Consider the following 24,854-nt stretch of genomic DNA (forward strand, 5'->3'; position numbering starts at 1 on the left):
AAATATGGCAGTACCAGCACGGATATGATAGATCAGCAATTATAAATCAACTTAGCAACTGACATAAACTGTACAAGCCTGAATTAAACTACGGTTCCAGGAATTGTTCAGTCAATGGATGATAATAGCATGAATAAGAAGATAAGATAACCAACACCACGATTACAAAAAACATCGTCAGTGACAGTGGCACCAGAGGGCAGGAGGCAATGCGTGAAGCAATCAGCAAAGCAGGCGACAGACAGACCAAGGGGATTAACACCAGCCCGTGAAGTAGAAGACAGTTTGGCTTGAAGCACTCCACCTCGTAACAGGTTGCTGGAGGGCCTGTTATTAAGAAAAGTTTGTAATCAATGGAATATTTCAAAGATTGAAAGTTTAATGAAGTGCATATATATTACGAAAGACTATATATCTTTGACAGTGCAAAGACGGCCGACGGGAGCTAATTTACCTTTCCGTTTATTTGTAGCTGGGAATCTAGATCACACTATAAATTCCTTCCAGCGGATATGCGCGATCTTTGGCCAACTTTCTCCCTCAGGTGCTCGGCAGCTCTCCTTCAATAGCTCACAACCCCATACACATATGTGCCGGAGAGAGGATGGCAGGTCTGGTAAAGATGATATGTTGGGGCAGCTATAGATGTCGAGACTCCTCAGACTGGAGAAGCACTTCAGATTTGTTGGCAGGGAAGTCATTTGACAATCACAAAATCTTAGAGTCTTGACTGATGCGAAATTTGTGCATTCTTCCAATGAAACAAATGGGTCCTTGCATCCTTCAAGAGAGAGAAATGCTGGAACTGAGCAACCTTCAGACGAGAGCATGTTATTGAATATCACAGAACTGCTAACAGTGAGCGAGTACTGAACTCGAAGATGTGAGATGCACTCAGGGGTGAGCTTCGGAACATCAATCAAATGTACACTGTGAAGTTGCAGAGAAGACAATCCTTCAAGTGTACATAAATCTGGCAAGTTATACAATACAAATGATTTAACAGAGGTGAGACTACCAACAGACAAGCAAGCGGTGCTTCTGCAATCCAATATGCTGATAACATTTATGTGTGTCCAGTCAGCACAGAAAAAGTCAGCTGGAAGCACGCAATTGTCTATATTGAGTTTCTCAATGGATAATGGCAAACATTCTGCTCCATGTGCCAATTCTAAAGAAGGGCAGGAACTCAAGCTAACATCTGAAAGAGAGGTAGCAGCTCGTAAGCCCCCTAATGACCTGAGAGACCAGCAATATACAATGGACAAGCGGCCAAGATTTGTCAAATGTTGGAGAACCTCTTCCGAAGGAAGTCTAGTTAAAGTCATAATCTCTTTTAAGATCAAACTTTCCAATGAAGCCAGGCCATCAAGGCATACTGCCAAAGCTCCATTTGTAATACTACATTGAAAAAGGTTAAGACTACGAAGTCCTGATGGTGAAACCAGTGGCAGCCCAATGCTCCTTCCATATATGAGGCACATCCTCTGCTCGTGACAGTATAGCCATGCCTTGATGATATCCTCTTTTGCCAGTATTTCTTCTTTCTCTCCTTTTAGAGCACTTTCAAGGTTTTGAACATTTGACACATCAGCATGCATAAATGTCATCAGCTGGTTCATAAATGAATGTTCCCGTGAGAGTACACTCTTGATATATGATCCTGCATCCACCTCCCAGATTAAACCAAGCTGTGATGCCAAGTGGTCTGTCCTCATGATCTCTCTCTGGTCATTATTTTCCTGCACATCGTTGGAAGTAAATATAAGCAGTGGGCAATTGTCCATTCTTAAATATGTAAGCCCCAGTGGAAGACAAGGTAATGTCTTCAGGTTTGGCACATTACGGAGGTCAAGCGAAGAGCAATTCCCAAATAGCCCAGTATTGGATGGTAGACTTTGTAATGCGTTGCAGTTAGCAAAGCTTAAAGATTCCAAATTCTCAAAATAAGAACCGTTAAGTAACCAGCCTGGATATTGTGAAGACTTGTAACCGTCAATTGTAAGATCCTCAAGTTGAGACGGTGGCATGAGGCCTTCTAGAATCTCCAAGTGTAAACTATCCTCTGCATTGGTGTTATTCCGGCAACACCATTCAAGGCACAAGCTGCCAAGATGACTTTTCTGATGCAGCTTCGATTCTAAGGCTTGATCCTTCCCACTGACATTCTCAAGATTTGTGACACTTAAACTGCCACGGATCTCGTTTATATCCCTAAGTTGTTGCAATTCATATCCCATTTTCTTTTGAACAGAAAATTTCTGAACTTGTTGAAGCGAAGTTAGCTTGCCAATGTTAGGAATTTGAGGCGCTGCTTTTCTGCATGAATCAGGTGTTCCATAATCATACCAGTCAAGATGTCGTAACTTCCTTAAGTTGCAAAGTTTCCCAGGCAAAATCTCAACTTTATCATTTACCAGAAGTAACTGCAAGTGGTAAAGAGTACACAATGATCTTGGCAATTTAGAAATCAGTGTTCTGATGATGTTCAAATACCGAAGGTGCTTCAGCTCACCAACAGATTCTGGCAACTTACTACTGCTATAAGATGACAAATGTAGTACACGCAACTTCTTCAAATCCTGTAGTATCTGATTAAAAAGGTCACTTACATCATCCATTAGGGGGTCTATGCAGATAATAGTGCGCAAATGATGTAGATTGCAGATACTTTGTTTGTGTTGCGTCATACTATGAACACGAACCGATAGATGTCGAACAATGGACGGTATTTCTGTCACCTTATCATCTTCCAATCTGAAGTAGGCCTCTTTGGAGAGTGATTCTGCCAGATCATGAAGGAGATCATGCATAACATATCTTGGAGTGTCCCAAGTGTATTTCTTGTAAACTGGTTGAAAGAACGAAACAGAGATCATCTCCTTGAAGCAATCCCTCCCAATATCTTCCACTCTCTTGTTTTGGTTGTATGAATCAATAAGGCCCTCTACCATCCAAAGATGAACTAACTCATCAATGACATACTTATGGCCTTTTGGGAACAAGCTGCAATATAGGAAGCACCTCTGCAGACGTGGATCTAACATCTCATAACTCCACAACAGAGCACTCATTGGATCACTTAAGTTGTCAATCTTTATATTCAGAGCATCCTTCCATGCAGATATATCTGTCTCCCCTTTCAACTGGGAACCCACAACTTTTGCTGCCAAAGGAGATTGTCTGAGCCTTTTAGCAATCTTCTTTGCAAAATCTTCAAGCCTTTCACACGGTAGTGGATTTCTGATTTCTGGTCCAGCAAATGCATGATGCTTGAAGAGTGCCAAGATGTGAGCATCTTCCATGTTTTCCATGTCACAACAAAGAGCAGCTGGAAATCTATCCCGTCGAGAAGTTACCAAAACTTTTCTTCCCTTATGCTGGGAAGCTAGAGGAGCCAACAGTTGGTCCCATTCCTTCTGGCTGCCAGGTTCAAACCAAACATCATCCAATACAAGCAGGAATTTCCCTAACTCTTGTAGTATATCAATCAACTTGTGATGCAGGAGTATCAAGGTTATCGATGCATGGACATTCCCCATTTGAGGCAGACTCGATGATCTCCCTTGTATGACGGGGGACATCAAGTTTGCGTGAGATGCTTACCCACATTCTCACATCAAAACTTTCTTTTACCCTCTCGTCATTATAGACAAGTTGTGCCAAGGTGGACTTTCCCATCCCTCCAGCCCCAACAATGGCCAAACCCGAGTACATCGCGGTACTAGACTGAGTAGTAGCAGCTGTTTTGGTAAGAAGATGTATTATATGATCGCGATCATTATCACGACCAATCACTTTGAAAGGTGGTATTGATGTGGTCTCAGGAGCATGAGCTGATGGTATGGCAGGGCTCCCTTCACTACAACTAGCTTATAAGCAGAGCAGTTGACGGAGGTCCTTGGCTTTCGCCAGGAGAGCCTTCAGTTTATTTAGATGGCGAATTAGCTTTCTGTTCCGAGAGCTCAGATTGGACAGCGTGCTTGATGCAGCACGCAGAGGCTTCATAAAAGAGCTGCTGAGGGAGGAGGCATTTGCAGGCAAGGAATCCTTCCCCTTTGCTTGGCGCTCAAGGAGGCCATACTCATGCTCATGCAGCAAGTCTTCCGCCATGCAGAATGCTTCTTTGAGTTCATGAAGCCATTTGTCCAACGTGGGCCTGTGTTTTCCCTTGTCTGCTGCTTCGATCAACAACTCAAACTGCGGCAAGATTGTGGTCTCCAGTTCATGGAGCTCGCGCGCCATGTCCACTCCAAGGTATGTTGAAGCATTAGCAAGGAGCTTCTGCAAGACTGGCGATGCAGCCGATTTTAAGCTAACGCTTAAGGCAGCGCTAGCTAAGGCCACTTCCATTGGGCTGGAGAGTTTACTTTTTGGGTGTAGAAAATAAACTGAAGACCACAGTGGAGTTGTTTATAGAAGCCATGGTGGATGAATGAAGCACACGCTGAATTAAGAAACCATCACGAGATAAATTAGCCCACTACAATGCTGAAAAGAAAGAAAAACATAAGAATAATATATAAAAAAAACTAGTGGCAGATCTGTATAAAATGGCAAGAATACTATTCTGAGAGAGAGTGAGGAATGACCGATGCAACAGCAATGGAAGTGAGAAATCACGTGGGTCTTGCACAGCTAAAGGATCAACTGGTGGCAACAGCGAAGACAATGAAAAATCCAGTTCCGCAGAGCAAAGCAGAGGATAGTTATGGTGAGCTTACTACACAGCTAAAGACAGCAATGGAAATGCTTCTGGACGCTGTGAGGAAAACCTGTCGAAGTAGGAAATCATCACTAGATAAATTAGCAAGCTGCAATGGTGTGAAGAAAACAAAAACCTAGAGGCAGATCTGTACAGAATGGCAAAGACTAAATATTGTTCTGGGAGTGGGAATGACGACCTGACCTGAACAATCGATGGACAAGCAATGGGAGTGAGAAATCACGAGGATATAATGATGTTGCGATGGATGAACAACTGCTGGAGTAATAAATCACCAGATAGATTAGCCGGTTGCGAAGCCTAGACAGTAAAGAGCCCGATCTGCAGAGCAGAAGAGAGGAGGAACAGTGACAGTGGGGGAGCTTACAGAGCTGAACTGAAGAAGTGAGAAGCAGCGTGGTCGAGGCAGGGTCGCGGGAGTGGAAGAAATCCTCTGCTGCGAGAGAATGGGAGGCCGCGGCCGAAGATGACCCCCCCCCCCCCCCCCCCCGCCGCCGAACGCCGCTTGTAGCCACCGCGCACGGCGCCGTTCGTCCCCTTGCTCAGGGCATCGCGGTGCCGCTTGTCTCCTCGTCGAGGCCACCGTGGCTGGTCCCCTCGTCGGTGGCGCGCGTCAATGCGGATGCCGCCGCCCCTGTCGTGGTGCTGTCTCACTCAGGGCACCGTCGTTTCTCTTGCGAGCGTGGGTCGTCGATGGTCGTCGGTGTGAGAGCGCGTGACGGTTAGGGTCTGGATGTGGCGATCGCTAGGCGATCTTGCCTGTCGTCTCCCTCGCGCCGTCGCTAGGGTTTGTCCTTGTGCATCTCACGTATCCTCGGCCCCGATCTCTTGATCCGGGACGGGAACGGGATCCTCCCCACGCGTTGCAACCCTTGAACCCGCCCACCATAAGCCTTCTAGGTGTGCTAGGGCACCTGGTCGTAAAACACCAAAACCCTAGTAGATCTTGTTTCTTTCGTCTTCGTGAGGGGGTGATCTGGAAGCGAAGGATGGAGGGAGTGGAGAGGAGTTTGAAGAAGATGAACCTGTCTGACGCAGAAAGGAAGGGAGTGAAGATCGGGTGGAGGAAGGCGATGCAGAAACAGCAGGAGGGGCGGCCCTCAAAGCTGTTGGGATACTCATGTCGGACAAACCCGGCTATGCTGCGGGAATGGAGACGGCGTTGGGGAGAGCCTGGTGCCCCATGAGTAGGATCGAGTCAAAGGAGATGGGGGGAACAGATTCTTATTCGTGTTCCAACATGAGGCAGGGAAGAGGAATGCGGTGAAGAACGGCCCATGGAGCTTTGACAAGGATCTGTTAGTGATTGAGGATTTTGATCCAGCCAAAACCATTGATGACTACCGCTTTGAGAAGGTACCAATCTGGGTACGCATATACAATGTTCCCCTCGGTATGATGTGCAAGGAACTAGCGGAGGAGATGGGGGGGGGGGGCAGATCGGAGACCTGGTGGAGGTAGATACCGAAGAAGATGGTACATCCATAGGTCAGGCGCTCAGGGTGAAGGTAGGAATCAGGGTTGCTGAGCCTTTGATGAGGGGTATGTTTCTGGATGATGAAGAAGATGGAGATGGTGACACAATTGTGAAAGAGCATGGGAGGAGAAAGGAAGAGGAGGAAAAGAATTGGTGCCATTTTAAATACGAGTACTTGCCGGACTTCTGTTTCACGTGTGGAATTATGGGTCATACTGACAGAGATTGCAAGAAGAAGTTGAAGAAGGGGGGAGCACAATATGGACAATGGATGCGGTATGTACCATAGGGCAACTCTAACCTAGGTGAGAGAAGGAGGGGAGGAGGAGAGTTTGGGGGTGGTTTCACAAGGAGGAGGTACGGTGGGTCTAGCAATGGAAGCAAATCGGGGAGTGATGGACCGTCATGGAGGAGCGATGGGCAACTGCCTATATGCGGAAAAGAAAAGGGCAGAATTGATACTGAAGGAGATGTTACGAGCCCTCTTAAACTGAAGCAGGTAATGCAAGATGAGAAAGAAGGGGAAGCAGAAGGGAGAGTAAAAAAAGCTTTATTCACTGGAGGTGAGATGGTAGAAACACTATCATAGAAGCAGGAGGCATCCAAGAAGGGTGTGCAACCGGAGGCAGCAGACCTGGTTGATACAGTACCGCATGGAAAGGATGTAAGAGAGGGGATTGAGCAAGGCGTAGGAGGGGAGGAAGAGGATAAAGGAGGAGCTGGGGAGGTAAAGCAGAACCCTTCGGAGAAGGAGAGTGTCAAGGGGAAGGGGAAAAAATTCAAGAGGATCCCTAGAGAGGAGAAAAATAAGGGGGCGCAAGTAGTAAGCTTTAAAAAGAAGAGAGGGGTCGATGCTATGGAAGTGGAGGAGGGTGGAAACCCAAAGAAGAGCCGTGGTGATGGAGTACAGGATGTGGGGAAGACAGGGTAGGAAAATGAGAACGCGGGGCTGTCGGAACAGCCCTGCACGAACCAATGAGACTTATCTGTTGGAATTGCCGGGGGTTGGGGAACGGCCCGGCAATTCAGGGTCTTCTGGAACTCCAGAAGAGGGAGGACCCCGACGTTCTGTTCTTGTCTGAAACAAGGATGGAGAAACGTAGGCTTGAATGGCTAAGATGGAAGATGAATATGACGTGCATGGTAGCGAAGGGTAGCGAAGGACAAGGAGGGGATTTGGCTTTGTTTTGGAAGAAGGAGGTGGACCTGCGGGTGGTAGGTTTCATGTCAAAATATCATATTGATGCTGAGATTACTGAAGAGGATGGTTTCAAGTGGAGATTCACCAGAATATACGGGGAGCCGAAGATGGTGGAGAAAGGAAGGACATGGAAGCTGTTGAGAACTTTAAAGAACCAAAATAATAAACCATGGTTGTGTGTGGGAGATTTCAATGAGGTTCTACATGCTTGGGAGAAGGAAGGTGGTGTACCAAGGAGCCAAAGATGCTTGGATAATTTTAAAGAGGCACTGGAATATTGTGAGCTAGGCGATTTGGGGTTTGCTGGTGATGCTTTTACGTGGAGGAACCATAGTCACACAGCGGAGAAGTATATTAAGGAGAGGTTAGACCGCGCTGTTGCCACACAAGACTGGTGCGTCTAATTCCCTGCTTATCAGGTTGTAAATGGTGACCCACGCCACTCGGACCACCATCCTGTCATCATTGATACTGCAGGTGCAGCAGCTGTTAGAAGGAATGCTAACCATACTCATAACCCACATTTTGAAGCAGGGTGGTTGGAGGAGAAAGGATGCAAGGAGCTGGTGAAGATGGCATGGGAGAAGGAGACGGAAGCCGAAGGGAAGAAGGTAGCAGGGGCAGTTAAAGGCGTTATGAGGGAGTTGCTCGACTGGAGTAAAAATGTCTTGGGGGACTTGGAGAAACGAATACACCGGCTCAAAAAGGATCTAGAAAAAGAGAGAAGAAAGGATATTAGCCCAGAGCAGGTGAGGCGTGAATAGATGTTGTGGTTTAAGTTTAGCCGACTGGAGGAGCAGTTTGAAATATATTGGAAGCAGAGGGCTCATGTGAATTGGATGAAGGGAGGCGACTATAACACAAAGTTTTTCCATGCAACTGCTTCTGAAAGGAGAAGGAGGAATAGAATTAGGAGATTAAGAAGGTAGGATGGGAGATTAGTGGAGAAGGAGGAGGAGATGAAGGAAGTGGTTACTAATTACTTTATGAATTTGTTCACTTCCCATGCAGGAGCCCGATGGGAGGAGTTGCTGGCCTGTGTCCATCCCCAAGTCACACCAGAGATGAATGAGCTATTAACGAAGGAGTACACTCGTGAGGAGGTGTTTGAGGCTCTGCAAAGCATTGGTGACCTCAAGGCCCCCGGACCGGATGGGATGCCATCCATCTTCTACAAGAAATGTTGGGACGTTGTGAGAGACAAAATAGTGGAAGAAGTTCTTGCTGTCTTGCATGGAGGACCAATGCCGGAGGGTTGGAATGAGACCTGTGTTGTGTTAATCCCCAAGACAAAAAAGCCAGAAAGTATGAAAGACATGCGTCTGATTAGCTTGTGCAATGTGGTGTACAAATTAATCTCCAAAGTTCTTGCAAACGGCCTCAAACAAATTCTACCAGAAGTGATCTCGCCTAATCAGAGTGCTTTCGTCCCAGGACGCTTGATCACGGACAAATCCTCTTAGCCTATGAATGTACACACTATATGCAGAACAGAAGAAAAGGGAAGGAGGGTTATGCGGCTGTCAAGCTCGACATGAGGAAGGCCTATGACCGAGTGGAATGGCATTTCTTGGAGAAGATGATGAGGAAAATGGGGTTCAACGAGCAATGGATCGGCAGGATTATGCTGTGTGTGACCTCGGTCTCTTACAAAGTTAAGGTTAATGGAGAGTGCACTGACACAATAATACCGCAGCGTAGTTTTAGACAAGGAGATCCACTTTCCCCGTACCTGTTCCTCATCTTTGCAGAGGGCTTCTCTGCGCTTCTCAACGTGGCAGAGGTGGATGGTTCTTTGAGACGGATACGTGTTTGCAATGATGCACCGAGCTTCAACCATCTACTATTTGCGAATGACTCACTAGTGCTCATTAAATCTTCAAGTGAGAGTGCTACGTCACTGCAAAATGTTCTACAACTTTATGAGGTTTGCTCGGGGCAGGTTGTGAACTATGATAAATCTTCGGTTATATTCAGCAAGAACACTAGACAAAGTCAGAAATGAGAGGTCCTAGACAGATTGAACATCCGGGCTGAAGCCAAGTCTGAGAGATATCTGGGTCTCCCTGTATATGTGGGCCAAGCACGGAAACAAGTTTTTGAATACTTGAAAGATAGAATCTGGCAAAAGATACAAAGCTGGCAGGAGAGGTTATTGTCTAAGATGGGGAAGGATGTCCTGATTAAAGCTTGTGCACAAGCGATACCAACATTTGCAATGTCCTGTTTTGACCTGACAATAACCCTTTGCGAGGAGATTAGATCCATGATATGCCGCTTCTGGTGGGCAAAGCAAGAAAAGACCACAACCATGCCTGGCTTAGCTGGGAACTTCTGACAAAGCCAAAGAAGGATGGGGGTATGGGGTTCCGAGACATCTACGGCTTCAATCTAGCTATGCTAGCACGCCAGGCTTGGCGGATGTTAACAGCCCCGGAATCACTTTGTGCCAGAGTTCTGAAAGCGAGGTACTTCCCGAACACTACTATCCTTGAGGCAACGACACACCCTGGGATCTCATACACTTGGAGAAGCATCCTAAAGGGGGTGCACTGCTTAGGGACGGCTTAATACATCAGGTGGGGGATGGAAGTTCAATAATCATCTGGGCAGATCCATGGCTGAATCGGGAAGGGCAAAGGACACCAAAAACCCCTCGGGGAAACTGTCTCCTAACCAAAGTGAGCGAGCTTGTGGATCCATACACACATACTTGGGATGAGATTCTGGTGAGAGACATTTTCCAAAAAAGAAGATGCAACAGTTATTTTAGCAACCCCGCTCCGGGAGGATTTCGAGGACTTCCACGCATGGTTTCACGACAGTAAGGGCAAGTTCTCGATAAAGTCGGCCTATAAGCTATATGTGCAACAGCGCGACTTGGAAAGACCGACGGCCTCTGAGCCTATCAACTATGGATGGGAATGGAAAGAGATTTGGTCTATGCCTTGCCAGCCAAAAATTCAACATTTTCTATGGCGATTTGCACATAACAGCCTCCCTCTGAAGTGTAGCATCAAGCGTAGAGGAGTTGAATGTGAAACTCTATGTGTTTGCTGTCAGAGGCTTGATGAGGATGGGGCACACTTGTTCTTGCGATGCAAACAAGTCAAGAAGGTGTGGCGAGCACTTCAATTGGAAAGCCTAAGAGAGCGATTGTGTGCTTGTAGGGATGCCATGGAAGTCTTGCATGAAACGCTTCGGCTACCTGACGATAAAAAACTACCTGTTGCATGTCTGCTGTGGAGGTGGTGGAACTGGCGCAACAAAGTGAATGCAGGCGACAAGCCTGTCCCCCTAGACAGCCTACCAGCTGAGATCAGCCATTGGGCCTTCGACTCGATGCAGCTGCGCCGACAGCCTCGTACTACCTATGGGGAACAGCCTGCGCAGACGTGGGTGAGGCCCGAGGGGGATCTCCTGAAAATTAATTGCGACGGCGCCTACTCGGCGAGACACGGCACCGGGGGTTGGGGCTTCGCAGTCCGGGACCAAATGGGGGACATCAGGGGCTCGGGAGCAGGCCATCTGACACATGTGGCGTCAGCTTTGCAAGCTGAAGCGGAAGCTTGCGCGGCGGCCCTAGAGGCGGCGGCCGCGTGGGGCATGACGCGTGTCCAGGTTGAGTTGGACAGCCAGGAGCTGGTGAAGGCACTAACTAGCAGGGAAGCGGACTTGGCGGCCGAAGGAATCCTCTTCAGAGACATATGTGAGTTTGCCCGATTGAACTTTAGCCGGATTTCTTTCTCTTTTGCCCCAAGGGGTTGTAATGTCTTAGCTCATGCTGTTGCTGCCTTTGGAGCAAAGCGTCTCGTAGATCGGGAGTTATGGCCTGAAGGCCTCCCGGATGATGTAAGTGTTCGACGGGCCAGCAGCCTGGCTGGACCTGGTTAACGTATGGAATCAGAGGGTTCCACTTCAAAAGAAAAAGCTGAAGAAAGCAAATAATTGAAGCACAGACCCAACCAAGGTTTTTTTACCACTTGAAGAGAAGTCATTCGCCTGAAAAACACAAGCATGGTATCTTAAGATTTTACAAAAACACAAGCATGGTATCTTAAGATTTTACAAAAACACAACAGACGCCTTGCAGTCGATGGGAACGTGTCCTCCCAACTAACATCGTCGAAAACCTAAAATGAATACAAAAATAATGCAACCACCAATATTAAGTTTAGGACTTGAATCCTAAGGATATCACTGCTCTTCTAATCATTCAACCCTATTAATACTAAAACCGTGACCCTTACTTTGAACGAGAGGGAGTAGCATTTTGTTTGCCTAAAATAATAGCACCAAATTAATGGAAGATACAAAATGTTGATCCACCACACCTAAGTGCCACACATTCTCAAAATCAAGCTAACAATGGATGCGGAGTTTCTGCTCTCGGGCTCATCTGCACCCACGCTCAGTAAAAAATCAAAACAAATACTAGAAAAATTCAAAAAAATCCAAAAAAATTGTGTGATAGATAATTTGATGCGTGAGGTTTGCTTCAAATTTTAACTCATTTGAACATCTAAGCAGCTTTCTGCAAAAAAGACAAATAAAATTAGCGAAAGTACAACTAAGGTCCTGCTTCGATCGTGGGTTGGCTTTTAAATCTGGATCTACGCCACGTCTAATTTGGTATGACCACAACTACCATAAGTGAAAAATCATTCTTTCATTACAGGGCATATTCTATTCCTGTGAGTTGACCCGAAACAACTATAAACAGGTTCCAAAGAGCGACTATGAACCTGATGAGCTACATTGTGCACAATCCCACTTATTTCTCTAGATATATGGAACGCCTGCGGCTGTATATTTTGGGTAATCCTGTAGAAATCAGCAAGAGATCTCTAATCACCCAAGGAGTGGAATCTCCTGTTACATTCCTGTTCGCCGTCGCCTTGGCAAGAGAAAGATTGTCGGTGAGAAACGTCGGCTGCTCGACTTGTAAGATCGGCGCTGCTTTGGCAGCAAGAAGAAGAGCTTGTGCTTGTGCTTGTAGAGGTGACGAAGTTAGTGGTTAGTGGTGCGGATGCTTGAATCTGAACTTGGATACTTCTATTGTCCTGCAAAAAATTGAGAAAAACTCCAATGCCCGTAGCTGCATCTCCATTTGATAAACCTGGAATTTTTGAACACTTGAAAGAAGCGTCAGAGAATATTTTGGCTCCTGAGATTAGAAGATCAGACCTAATGGTGCAGCCCTGTTGTAGCACCAAACTGTTGTCCCTGTTAATATGAGCATGGAGAGCAGAATTAGGATTGTCGGGAGGAGCCTCTTGGACAGTGTTGCATTCAGCCATGGTCAGCGCAGCAAGATGTGTCGCATATCTTATCGAGCACCCGCCTCCACCCAACGCCGATGCCCTGGATCTACGCCACCCTTGTTGACCCCCTCGTCAACCACGTCATCGGCGCAGTAAAAATTACACAGCTGGCAAGGTTCGAACTAAAGACCTCCCAATAGACAATACACCAAGTTGACCAACATGCCACCTTAGTAGTTCTGACAACTATAGGAATGACAACTCTCTTAGTTATAATACGCAGTGGTTTTCCTTCCTTTTCTCCTTTTTTTTTGTTTTGACCAAGTTTTCATCTGTTATTTTTTCTCTTTCTTTTTCTTTTTCATTTTCTTTTTTAAAATTCGTGTCTTTTTTAAAAATCATGTACTTTTATTAAATTTATGAAATATTTTCCAAATCCGTGAAATTTTTTCAATCATGTATTTTTCCAAAAAATACACGAGCTTTTTTCAAATGTGTAAACCTTTCTTCGAAACATGTGAATTGTTTTCAAAATTGCAACCCCACTTGACGCGACACCCCCATGCACCCCAATAGGATCGCCCATCCACCCGACAGCCCCCCACCAGGTCCACCCTCCACTAAATCCCACTGGGCCCCCGCATCCACCTCTTGCTCCCCACCCATTTAGCGCGCACCTACCTTCTCCCCATCCAACGCCTCTCCCTCGGATCGCGCGCCCACCACGTCCGGTTCCCCTGCCCACGAATCGCCCTCGGATCACGCGTCCGCGCATCTGCCTCCTCTTGCCACGCGTACTCCTTGGATCATGCACCTGCCCGTCCCGCTCATGGCGCCACTGCATCCACCTCCCTTTCTGCGCCAACCACCCCATCGCCTCCTCGCCTACAAGCTCGTGCCCAACCCGTCCAACCTCCTCACAATTCTCACAAAATGCACACTCGTGCCAAGTCCAGCTTTTGCCAACCAAAACGTCTTTTCTTAACAGCCACGACTACACCTCCCATCTCACCCATACCTGCCACCTACCGCTCTGCACTAAAAGACCCAAATTGGCACCACGCAATGCTTGATGAATTTGCTGCTTTAACAAAGAACTCGACTTGGTCTTTGGTTCCCAAACCTGCAGGTGTCAACGTGGTCACAGGAAAATGGATTCCTTGGCACGGTACAAAGCGCGTTGGGTGGTCCGCGGTTTCACTCAAAAGGAAGGGGTCGACTATGATGAAACTTCCAGTCCCGTGGTCAAGCCGGCGACGATCCGTGTTGTCTTGAGCATTGCCACGTCGAGCTCATGGCCCATTCGTCAACTTGACGTCAAGAATGCATTTCTTCATGGTGATCTCAAGGAGACAGTCTATTGTGCCCAACCGGCCGGCTTTGTTGATGTCTCTCGCCCGACCATGTGTGTCTCCTTCGTAAGTCACTCTATGGCCTCAAGCAAGCTCCTCGCACATGGTTTCATCGCTTCCAATCGTTTCTCTTGTCCCTTGGGTTCATTGCATCCAAGAGTGACTCCTCTCTTTTCATCTTGCACCGTGGGTCATCTATTGCCTATTTGCTCGTGTATGTTGATGATATCATCCTCACCGCTAGCTCACCACACCTTCTCCATCATATCATTCACTCCCTCAAAACCGAGTTTGCTATGACCGATTTGGGCGCTCTCCATCATTTTCTCATCATCAACGTCACACCCAATGCATCTGGTTTGTTTCTCTTCCAACAACAATATGCACTTGAGATATTAGACCGCGCTCATATGCTGAATTGCAAGCCTGTTTCTACACCCATCGACACTACCTCGAAGCTTTCTGCTAGCGCTGGCACCCCCTTGCAGAACCCCACCCTCTATCGCAGCCTCGCTGGTGCCCTGCAATACCTCACGTTGACTCGCCCCGACATCTCTTATGTTGTCCAACAAATATGCCTCTTCATGCATTCCCCTAGCGACTCCCACATGCAGCTCATCAAGCGCGTGCTTAGGTACTTGCGTGGCACTCTCACTTCGGCTTACAACTCTACAAGTCTCCCTCCCATGAACTTGTGGCCTATACCGATGCCGATTGGGCCGGGTGTCCCGATACAAGCTAGTCCACCTCCGGCTTTTGTGTTTTTCTTGGCCCAAACATGCTTTCCTGGTCCTCAAAACGGCAGCCAACTGTATCTCGTTCTAGTGCTGAAGCCGAATATCGCGGTGTGGCAAATTGTGTGGCTGAGTCGTGTTGGATTCGCCAACTCTTACACGAGCTGCGGCGCCCTCCCACTCAAGCCACCATTGTCTACTATGATAACATCAGTGCCTCGTATCTCGCTTCTAATCCCGTGCACTATCAACATACCAAGCACATCGAGATAGACCTTCACTTCGTCCAGGACCGTGCGGCACTAGGCGAAGCTCGTGTTCTCCATGTTCCATCGAGCTCGCAGTTTGTTGACGTGTTTACGAAAGGGCTGCCATCGCATGTCTTCCATGAGTTTCGCTCCAGCCTGAACGTCCTTCCCCATGGCGTTCAGGCTGAGGGGGGGGGGTGTTAGCCTGTAATATACTCATGGTCGCTCCTAATCTTTAGGATCGGAGCCCTCGCCCCGGGCCTGCGTGCCACCTAGATCGGGCCACTCATGTAACTCCCTGTATATATTGTACTGTTGTTGAGGAAAGGCAATACACAGAGAGCATATTCACACTCCAACTCTCTGCGGGATCATCATTTCCGGTGGCCACCATCTCCATCCGGTTGGCCTCCCCTTGACTGAGTTTTCTCCGTTGGCCTGTTGGGCATGCCGTTGTCTTCCACAATTGAGAAAACGACTAATTTCACATCTTAGTTCACAGCAGAATTGGTCCCAGAAGCCCAAACAATAGACTGAACTTCACTAGGCAAATGAACGAATGATTCATTTCCTTTTTTCTTCTAAAACAATCATTGGGAAATAAAAAATGAATGTCTTGCTTTCCTGTTGCATCCGGGAAGCTCACAGGAGCTCCTCCACCTTGTAGTCAAACAAAAAATGAGCCCCGTGGCTCTCTTGCTTGCTTCGTTATCTTGGCATCACCGTATGTTCAAATTGTAATTCTGCAATCCATGAGCAAAGAAGGAAAAAATTTGTAGAAGCATGGTAAGAACTAATGGGTTCTTTGCACAACATGGAACGAACAAGGAAAGAAGAGACGGAAATTCAATGAATGATGATCAGCAGGCAATTCAGATTCAGAATTGAATTACTGCTATGACGGACTGAGCTTCACAAAGATTTTCGAGAATCGCAGACAAATTAAAGCCATTCTGAATTAAAAATAATAATTTTGCTGCCTTTCGCAAAATTGTAGGAGATGAGATGGGGGGGGGGGGGTCGGACCTTTTTGCAATGGAAAAAAAATACCACGCTTCCCTAGCATAGTAATCATGAATGAAGACCTCAAGGGTCCACGTGCATCCCATCTATGTTGCCGCTTACCCTCCTTGCCACCCTTGTCAACGGCGGCCTCAGTGCTCACAGTCACAACTCGCTTGAATGTGGCCAATTGTAATGTGTCTCTCCTCTCTGTATAAGTTGAGAAATCTACTTTTTCACCTCGAGGTTTTACCGAGTCGTGCATGCGTGGTTATAGATGGTTTCTTTCTTCTTCAAACTAATTTTGTTGAGGCGTTGATTTCTAACCCGATCTATACCGGTACGAAAGAAAGATGGATTGTTCGCTATTGATTAATATTGTCCCCTAAATAGCATTTAAATTTTTTAACATGTAAAAGAACATCATATTTAGATTCTACATATTTTTTTCGAATCAATTTCCATATATATAATGTCAAAGTTGGAGTTAGGGTTTAGAAGATATGAATATTTTTAAAAAGTATTAGAATCACATTTTTTAAATATTTAAGAGGCAAAATAAAATCATATTAAGATTCTAGTCATTTTTCTAATCAATTTTCGTATATGACATGTCAAAATTGGAGTTAGGGTCTAAAAGATATGAATATTTTGAAAAAGCATTTGAACCTGTCAAAAAAATAGATGGATGGCAGGTTAATTAAATAAAAGATCAGAGTGTTTTCCGGAAAAAATGTGAATCGTTTTTTCACTTAAATTTAGCACCGCTGGTTCATTAACTAATAGAGGAGGGTTTTTTTGGAAAATAGAAAAACGAACCGTTTTTTGCAATTAAATTTAGGATTGCGGGTTGAATTCTCATAAACAGAGGGACTTTTCTGCAAAAACGATGACGACGTATGACCAGAGCTGATAGCCACTTTATTATTAGGTAAAGATAATAAAAGACAGCGGGTCAGTTATGGGGCGGGAATTGGACCTTGTTCGGTGTGGGGACAGTTCGGCTCATGCGGTGGTCATCTGTCCGAGGCGCCGAGCTTGCACAAACGTGGCTATGATCACCCGCAACTCCAGAACGGGGGCTACCCGCCATGAGGACCGGCGAGGCCCCCTTCCCGACCACTGCTGTATTCGGGGCCTTCCTCATTGTGGCGCTGCTCCAGTTGGCACTTTTGTCTCGAGAAAAATATAGATTTCCCGCTGAAACGTGGTTATTGGAACGGTTTTGTAGGCAACTAAAATCTGGCAAATCGGATAAATTTCCCCGGGACGATTTTTGTTACGATTAACTTAATTCATGCTTAAAAAACACGGCTGCTAACTGGCAATTGCCGCGGGTTGCCCACCCCCCTTGCAGAACAGGCACCTGTTGCTTTGCATCCCTTGTAGCACAATATAAATATATGGACTATCAAGATGATTACACATAGTTCTCATTACTTTTCTTGCCTATTGTCTCTCATTTTACTTTACAACACGTTATCAACATGATCTACCGAGAGCGAACGAGAGAAAAATGCAAGGACGGAGGCAACAACTCCAGCGAATTCCAGTAGTGAGAAAATTACTCAAAGAACAAGAAGCTTCTATAATCAATTCAAGGCATCATGCTAAGCCGTTTAAATTTTTAAGAAGTTTTGCATTTTCTGGAGGTTTATCGGTGAAAAAGGGCCGATACATGGCATGCCTCATATATCTATGCCAGGCTGCTTCAAGAAGTTGGGGTCATCTATCCATAGTAAGAAAACACCACTTGAGAGGAGTTTGCCGCACTAGGCCAGACGGGTGCATCCGTCAGCATGTAGTTTTTCTAAATTGAATGCTTATACTATTTGCAATTAACGTCATTTATCAATCAACGTGAACTTTTTTATGTCCTAACCATTTTGTGAAATTTTTCAACAATTTTGGAATTTCAAATTGCGTATGAAAATTTTACAAACCTGAACACTTTTTCCAAAATTGTTAAAAAATTCCCGGCCATTTATGAAAATTTTTTAAAAAAATTGTAAACCATATACTTTTAAAAAATATGAACTTTTTATGAAAGACAAACATTTCTTAAATTTGTGAATGAAAAGTCATAACGGGGACATTTTATGAAATTCCGGAGCATTTAAAAAAATTTGTAAACAAATATGTGAAAACAAGAACGTTTTCTGGTATTCTCAAAAAATTTGCAAAAAAATTAACCGGTATCAAAAGGATAATAAGATTGAAAAAGGGGACAAAAAATTAAGAAAAAAGAGAAGAAAAATGTAAAATAGACGGAAAATTCTTAAGACCTAGAAAATAAAAATGTTTGTAAATTTGAAAAAATGTTTGTGTTTTCAAATAATGATCCTAAATTTGGAAAGTATTCTCATTTGAAAAAATGTTCATAAAGTTTTGAAATTGTTCATGTTTAACGGAAATGTTTGCAAAATTTAAAAAGTTTTCATTCTTTGAAAAGAATGTTCACACTTTCAGACAAATCTTCACAATTCCGAAAAAATGTTCATAAGTATAAATAATTCGTCACAAAATCATTCAACGTTTGATTTTTTTATAAAAAGGTTCGCATGTTTGAAAAGTAGTTAAAATTTCGTTTTTTTCATGTTTTAAAAATCTTCGTGTTTTCAATAAACACTCGAAAAACTGAAAAAATGCATTAGCTACAATACCCCCTGGGTTGGTTCGCTACAGTGTCCGGCCCGGTCGTACAGTGCCGGTTTGATCTAATATAGTACGTCAATTCTATTTGATGAGAACCGCGCTACATAGGTGTCATCAAAGCCGTTTTTGTTCTAGTGGCTATCAGTGTGTTCACAAAAAACCGGAGGTCCCAGGTTATGCTTCGTAAAAAATCAGAGGTGCTCATAGGGATAGCGTATGCATGCGTTCGTTCATAGGGTTGAGTATATGCTCGTGTATGTGAGTGACTTCAATTGTACTATGTTAAAAACAACATGGTCTGTGCTTTCCAGGGTGCCATTATAAATTTCTAATGCCTCGCATGGCAAACTGCCATAAACTGGTGCTCACATCACATACTTCACACAGGCCAACCAGTCCTACTATATACTAGATAACACAAGCCATATGTATAAAATCAAAGTGCTCATTCATAGTTATTGTGATAAATAACATACCAGGGAATGGTTAATTTTATATATCCTCTTGACCGGCTGGTTGCTTTCACAAAAAACATCACCTAATTAAGGGAATGAGAAAGTTAAGCATGCAGAAAGACCAGCTCAGACCTCTAGAGCATATGCCCTGAAGATCTGAAGCAACAGTCTTTCTACCAAGAACACATGCAATCACTGCAGAGCAACTTGGCAACTTCAGACGAAAGCACTTTTCATCTTCCCCAATTGATACTTATTATGTAATTTAGACTTCTGAATGTAAAATAATTCAACCGCAGGGAGAACATCTAGACAAGTGACGATGGTAGTGGTACAACAGTCTACCTTCAGCAAATTATGACACAGTTCGAAACAGAAGCATTATTGTCAAATGGAAATATCATACGTGCCTCCAACAAAAGTTCTACTATAACACTATATCAAGTGTGAAACCCAAGTACTGAAATACATGCATAACTCATTACGAAAGTGAATGATAAAAGAGACCATCACTTACTTGTAAGAGCACACAAGAGATACCAATTACAATCCGTACAGACCAAAAGTATGTTGTACTCAAACAGAATGACAATAAAAAGATACATATTAAATATTCCTTTCAGCTATTGTTCCATGAATGAATAATAATATGAAGAAAAGTATAACTGGCAACACGAGTGCAGAGTCCACCGTCAGAGGTAGCACCAGAGGACGGGGTTGTTAAGTGCAAGAGCCGGGGCGGGGGGGGGGGGGGGGTCAGGGCCGCTGCCTGGTGAAGTAGGAGAGTCAAATTGTAAGATGAGCCAGCTATAATTGATGTAAAAGAAATGAAGGAAACTGTGCTGACTATTTGAAAGATTGAAAAGAATAACGAAATGCCCATGATCTTTGAGAGTGCAAAGGTGTCTGACAGGAGCTAATTTACCTTTCCATTTGTTTGTGTGAGGGCATCTAAATCATGCTTTATTCAAATAGCTTCCAGCGAATATGCGCGATCTTTGGCCAACTTTCTCCATGAGGTGCATGGCAGCTTTCCATCAAGTGCTCACCACAAGAACGTATGCTTATGAGCTGGAGGGAGGATGGCAGATCTGGTAAAGATGATATGTTGGGGCAGTCATAGATATCTAGATGCTCCAAATTGGAGAAGCACTTCAGATATGGCAGGGAAAACATTAGACAATCCCGGAACGTAAGCCTCTTGACAAATGTGAAATTTGCGGATGCTTCGAATGAAACGAATTCTTCATTGCATGATACAAGAGAGAGAAATGCTGGAACCGTGGAGCCTTCTGCCGTAAGCATGTTGTTGAGTATTGTAGAGCTGCTCACAACGAATGTGTACTGGACACGAAACTGTGAGATACACATGAGGTTGAGTTTCCAAGCATCGATCAATTGTACATGGTGAAGTTCCAGTGAAGACAATCCTTTGAGCATACATAAATCTGGCAAGTGCTCCAGTGAGAGTGATTTAAGAGAGGTAAGACTACCAACAGACAAGCATGTGGCGCTTCTACATTTTCTTATTTCAATATCATGCATGTGTGGCCAATTAGCACACAGGAAGTCAGCTGCAAGCACACACTTGTCTATACTCAGGCTCTGAAGGGATAATGGCAAACATTCTGCTCCACATGCCAACTCTAAAGAAGGGCAGGAAATCAGTTTAACATCGGAAAGAGAGGTAGCAGCTCGTAAACCCCCTAATGACCTGAGACACCAGCAATATTTGATGAACAAGCGGTCAAGTTTTGTCAAGTGTTGGAGGACCTCTTCTGAGGGAAGTGTAGTTAAAGTCATAATCTGCTCTAAGACCAATGTTTTAAGTGATGCTAGGCCATCAAGGCAAACTGCTAAAGCTCCATTTGTAATATTGATGATGAAAGAGTCAGTTCACGAAGCCCTGTTGGTGGAACCAGCGACAACCCAATGCCCCTTTCATACATGAGTCTGATCTTTTGCTTGTGACTGTCTATCCATGCATCGATAAGATAGTTTTTTCTAAATTTTTCGTCATCCTGTATTCCTAGAGCACCTTTAAGGTTCCGAATATTTGACAAATTAGCATGCATCACTATCCCCAACTGCATCATAAATGATTGTTCCTTTGAGAGTACACTTGTAATATCTGATCTGGAATGCACCTTCCAAATTAAATCAAGCATTGATGCCAAGTGCTCTATCATAATATTCTCTCTCTGATCATGATGTTCCATCTCATCACTGGATATAAATATAAGCAATGGGGATTTGTATACTTTCAGTATTTCAAGTCCTAGCGGAAGACAAGGTAATGCCTTCAGGTTTGGCATATTGTCAAGTAAAAGTGAAGTGCAATTGTCAAGTTGGCCAGAATTGGATGGTAGGCTTTGTAATGTGCTGCAATTAACAAAGCTCAAAGATTCCAAATTCTCAAAATACGAACCATCAAGTAACCAACTTGGGTATTTTGAAGATTTGTAACCGTGAATTGTAAGATCTTCAAGTTGAGGTGGTGGTATCAAGCCTTCTAGAATCTCCAAATGTAAATTATCCTCTTCATTTGTGTTATACATGTGACTCCAGACAAGTTGCAAGCTGCCAAGATGAATTTTCTGATACAACTTCGATTCTAGGGCTTGATCCTTCGTACTGACATTCTCAAGATTTGTGACACTTAAACTGCCACGAATCTCATTCATATACCTCAGTTGTTCTAACTCATAACCTTTTTTATTTTGCACAGAAAATTCCTCAAATTGTTGAAGTGAAGTTAGCTTGCCAATGTTAGGAATTTGACACAATGCTTTCTTGTTTGATGTGTATATTCTGTAATCATGTTGTTCAAGATGTCGTAACTTCCTTAAATCGCAGAGTTTCTCAGGCAAACTCTCAACTTTATCATTTAACATAAGTGACTGTAAGTGGTAAAGAGTACCTAGGGATCTTGGCAATTTAGAAATCAACGTTCTGACAATGTTTAAATACCGAAGGTGCTTCAACTTCCCAACTGATTCTGGCAACATACTGCTGCTATAAGATGACAAATATAGTACGCGCAGCTTCTTCAAATTCTGCAGTATATGATTGAAAAGGTAACTTACATCATCCATTAGGGGGGCTATGCAGATAATACTACGTAAATGACGAAGCTTGCAGATAATTTGCTTGTGTTCCTTCAAACTACCAACGCTAACAGACAAGTGTCGGATGGTGGATGGTATTTTTGTTATGCTATCATCTTCCAATCTGAAATAGTTCTCTTTGGATAGTGATTCTGCCAGATCATGAAGGAGATCATGGATAACACAGTACATGGGTGTGTAATCGTCATGTACTGGTTGAAAGAATGAAACCGACATCATCTCCTTGAAGCATTCTCTCCCAATGTCTTCCACTCTCTTGTTTTTGTTGCACGAATCAACAAGTCCCGCTGCCATCCAAAGTTGAACCAACTCATCAATGCCATACTTGTAGCCTTTTGGAAACAAGCTGCAATATAGAAAGCACCTCTGCATACATGGATCTAACTTCTCATAACTCCATAGTAGAGCTCTAATGGGCTCACCTAATTTGTCAATATTTATAGTTAGAGCATCCTTCCAAGCAGTGATACTTGTTTTCCCTTTCAACTGGGAACCCACAACTTTTGCCGCCAAAGGAGATTGTCCAAGCCTTTTAGCAATCTTCTCTGAAATTTTTTCTAGCTTTTCACGCAACCGTGGATTTTGAATTTCTGGTCCAAAAAATGCATGGTGTTTGAAGAGTTCCAAGAATTGATCGTCTTCCATGTTTTCCAGAGGACACACTTCCGCACAAAAAAGAGAAGCTGGAAATGTATCCCTTCGAGAGGTTACCAAAACTTTGCTTCCTGTTTGTTGGGAAACTAGAGGAGCTAATAGTTGGTCCCATTCCCTTCCACTGTCAGGTTCAAACCAAACATCATCCAAAACAAGCAGGAATTTTCCGGATTCTTGCAGTAAGTCTTTCAACCTACGCTGAAGTGTATCAAGGTTATCAATGCGTGGGCACTCCCCTTGAGAAGCAGACTCGATGATCTCCCGTGTATGACGGTGAACATCAAGTTTGCGTGAGATGCTTACCCACATCGTCACATCAAAAAATTCTTTTATCCGCTTGTCATTGTAAACAAGTTGTGCCAAAGTGGACTTTCCCATGCCTCCAACTCCAACAATGGCCAATCCGGAGTACATAGCAGTCCTAGACTCAGCAGTACCAGTTGTCTTGGTAAGATGATTTATTATATGATCACGATCCTTATCACGACCGATCACTTTCAGAGGTGGCAGTGATGTAGCCACATGAACAATGGATGATGGTATGGTGGGGTTCTCTGCATTATAACCAATTGGTAAGCACAGCAGTTCGTGAAAGTCCTTAGCTTTCGCTAGGGTAGCCTTAAGTTCATTGAGATGGCGAAGTAAATTTCTGTTATCTGATCTCATATTGGACATCCTGCTTGATGCAGCATGTAGAGGCTTCATAAATATGCTGCTAATGGAAGAGTCATTAGGCGGCATAGAATCCTTCCCGTCTGCTTTGCGCTTGAGGAGGTTGTACTCATGCTCGTCTAGCAAGTCTTCAGCCATATAGAAGGCATCCTTGAGTTCTTGAAGCCATTTGTCCAACTTGGGCCTGTGATTTCCCTTGTCGGCTGCTTCAACCACTAGCTCGAACTGCGGTATGATAGTGGTCTCCAGTTGATGGAATTCACGCGCCATGTCCACTCCAAGGTATGTTGAAGCATCAGCAAGGAGCTTCTTCAAGAGGGGCGATGCGGCCAATCTTAAGGCAGCACTAGCTAATGCTACTTCTGCCATTGGATTGCGATATTTTCTGGTTTATATTTCTATGGAGGGAAGTTATGATTCCTTTGTGGGTGCTGAATGAACACCAAGGATAGTCCTTATTGATTGGGGGTGGATACCGCCAGTGAGTATGGCAATTGCTGAAAAGCCTGCAGGAATAGGAAATCAAATAAATTAGTTGGTTGCAAGAACGAATATAACAACAGAACCAAAGAGCAAGATTTGTAGAGGAAAACAGACAAGAACATAGTGATGAGCTTACACCAGATAAAGAAGTGAGAAGCAGCATTGTAGGAGCCGGTGCAGCCATGAGGCAGGCAGCGATACTCTCAAATAGTACAAGAGAATGAGAGGAGGCAGAAATCGCCAAACAACATGCTTCTTCTCCTAGTCCATATCCTTCTCTGAATTTTTCTAGTCCTCGGGTATTGTTGCTATCCACCAGCAGCTATTGGCTGGATATTGTCTTGATGATTGTACAAGGCAATCGGGACATACGTAACACTTTTTTTTGCACAAAAATTACTGTATATCATGTACACCTAGCTACAAGCAGAGAGAACATGAATAAAACTCAGCAAGAGTAGCAAATTTTGATGTCATCGGTAATAACAAATCACATAATCATTGGTGCAAGGAGATCAAGTTGAAGCTAAAATACAATGCAATCTCCATGAACGGATGCTGCATGCAGCGAATACAATATCAGGTAACCTTTTTATTATGTTCTGAGTCGTACACCAAGTCCAAAACACATACTACTTGCCAGCGACTCTGTTCTACCCCTGCGACACTTGTAAAGTGAAGGAGTTGGACAGCGGGGTGGAGGGTCTCAATGGCGTGGAATCCACTGCCCAAGAACATAAACATATGTACTACATGCCCAAGGATAAGGTGGGAGGGAGATGGATGTTCTCACCTGAGGTACG

The 24,854-nt window shown here is 44.4% G+C and overlaps 1 protein-coding gene and 1 pseudogene across 1 annotated transcript; both read right to left on the reverse strand.

Annotated features, from left to right (window-relative positions):
• Positions 1-485: 485 nt before the first annotated feature.
• LOC123083584 (putative disease resistance RPP13-like protein 1) lies at positions 486-4,353 on the reverse strand (annotated as a pseudogene).
• A 7,573-nt stretch (positions 4,354-11,926) lies between these two features.
• LOC123084547 (putative disease resistance protein At3g14460) lies at positions 11,927-23,937 on the reverse strand. Its single transcript, XM_044506091.1, has 5 exons — positions 22,665-23,937; positions 22,288-22,574; positions 22,085-22,170; positions 21,754-21,925; positions 11,927-11,938 (listed from the first exon to the last, which is right to left on the reverse strand). Exons 1-5 carry the CDS (start codon positions 23,935-23,937, stop codon positions 11,927-11,929), a joined length of 1,830 nt encoding a protein of 609 aa, XP_044362026.1.
• Between the last annotated feature and the right edge of the window lie 917 nt (positions 23,938-24,854).

Source organism: Triticum aestivum, chromosome 4A (assembly GCF_018294505.1).
Source record: "Triticum aestivum cultivar Chinese Spring chromosome 4A, IWGSC CS RefSeq v2.1, whole genome shotgun sequence".
Taxonomy (NCBI): domain Eukaryota; kingdom Viridiplantae; phylum Streptophyta; class Magnoliopsida; order Poales; family Poaceae; genus Triticum; species Triticum aestivum.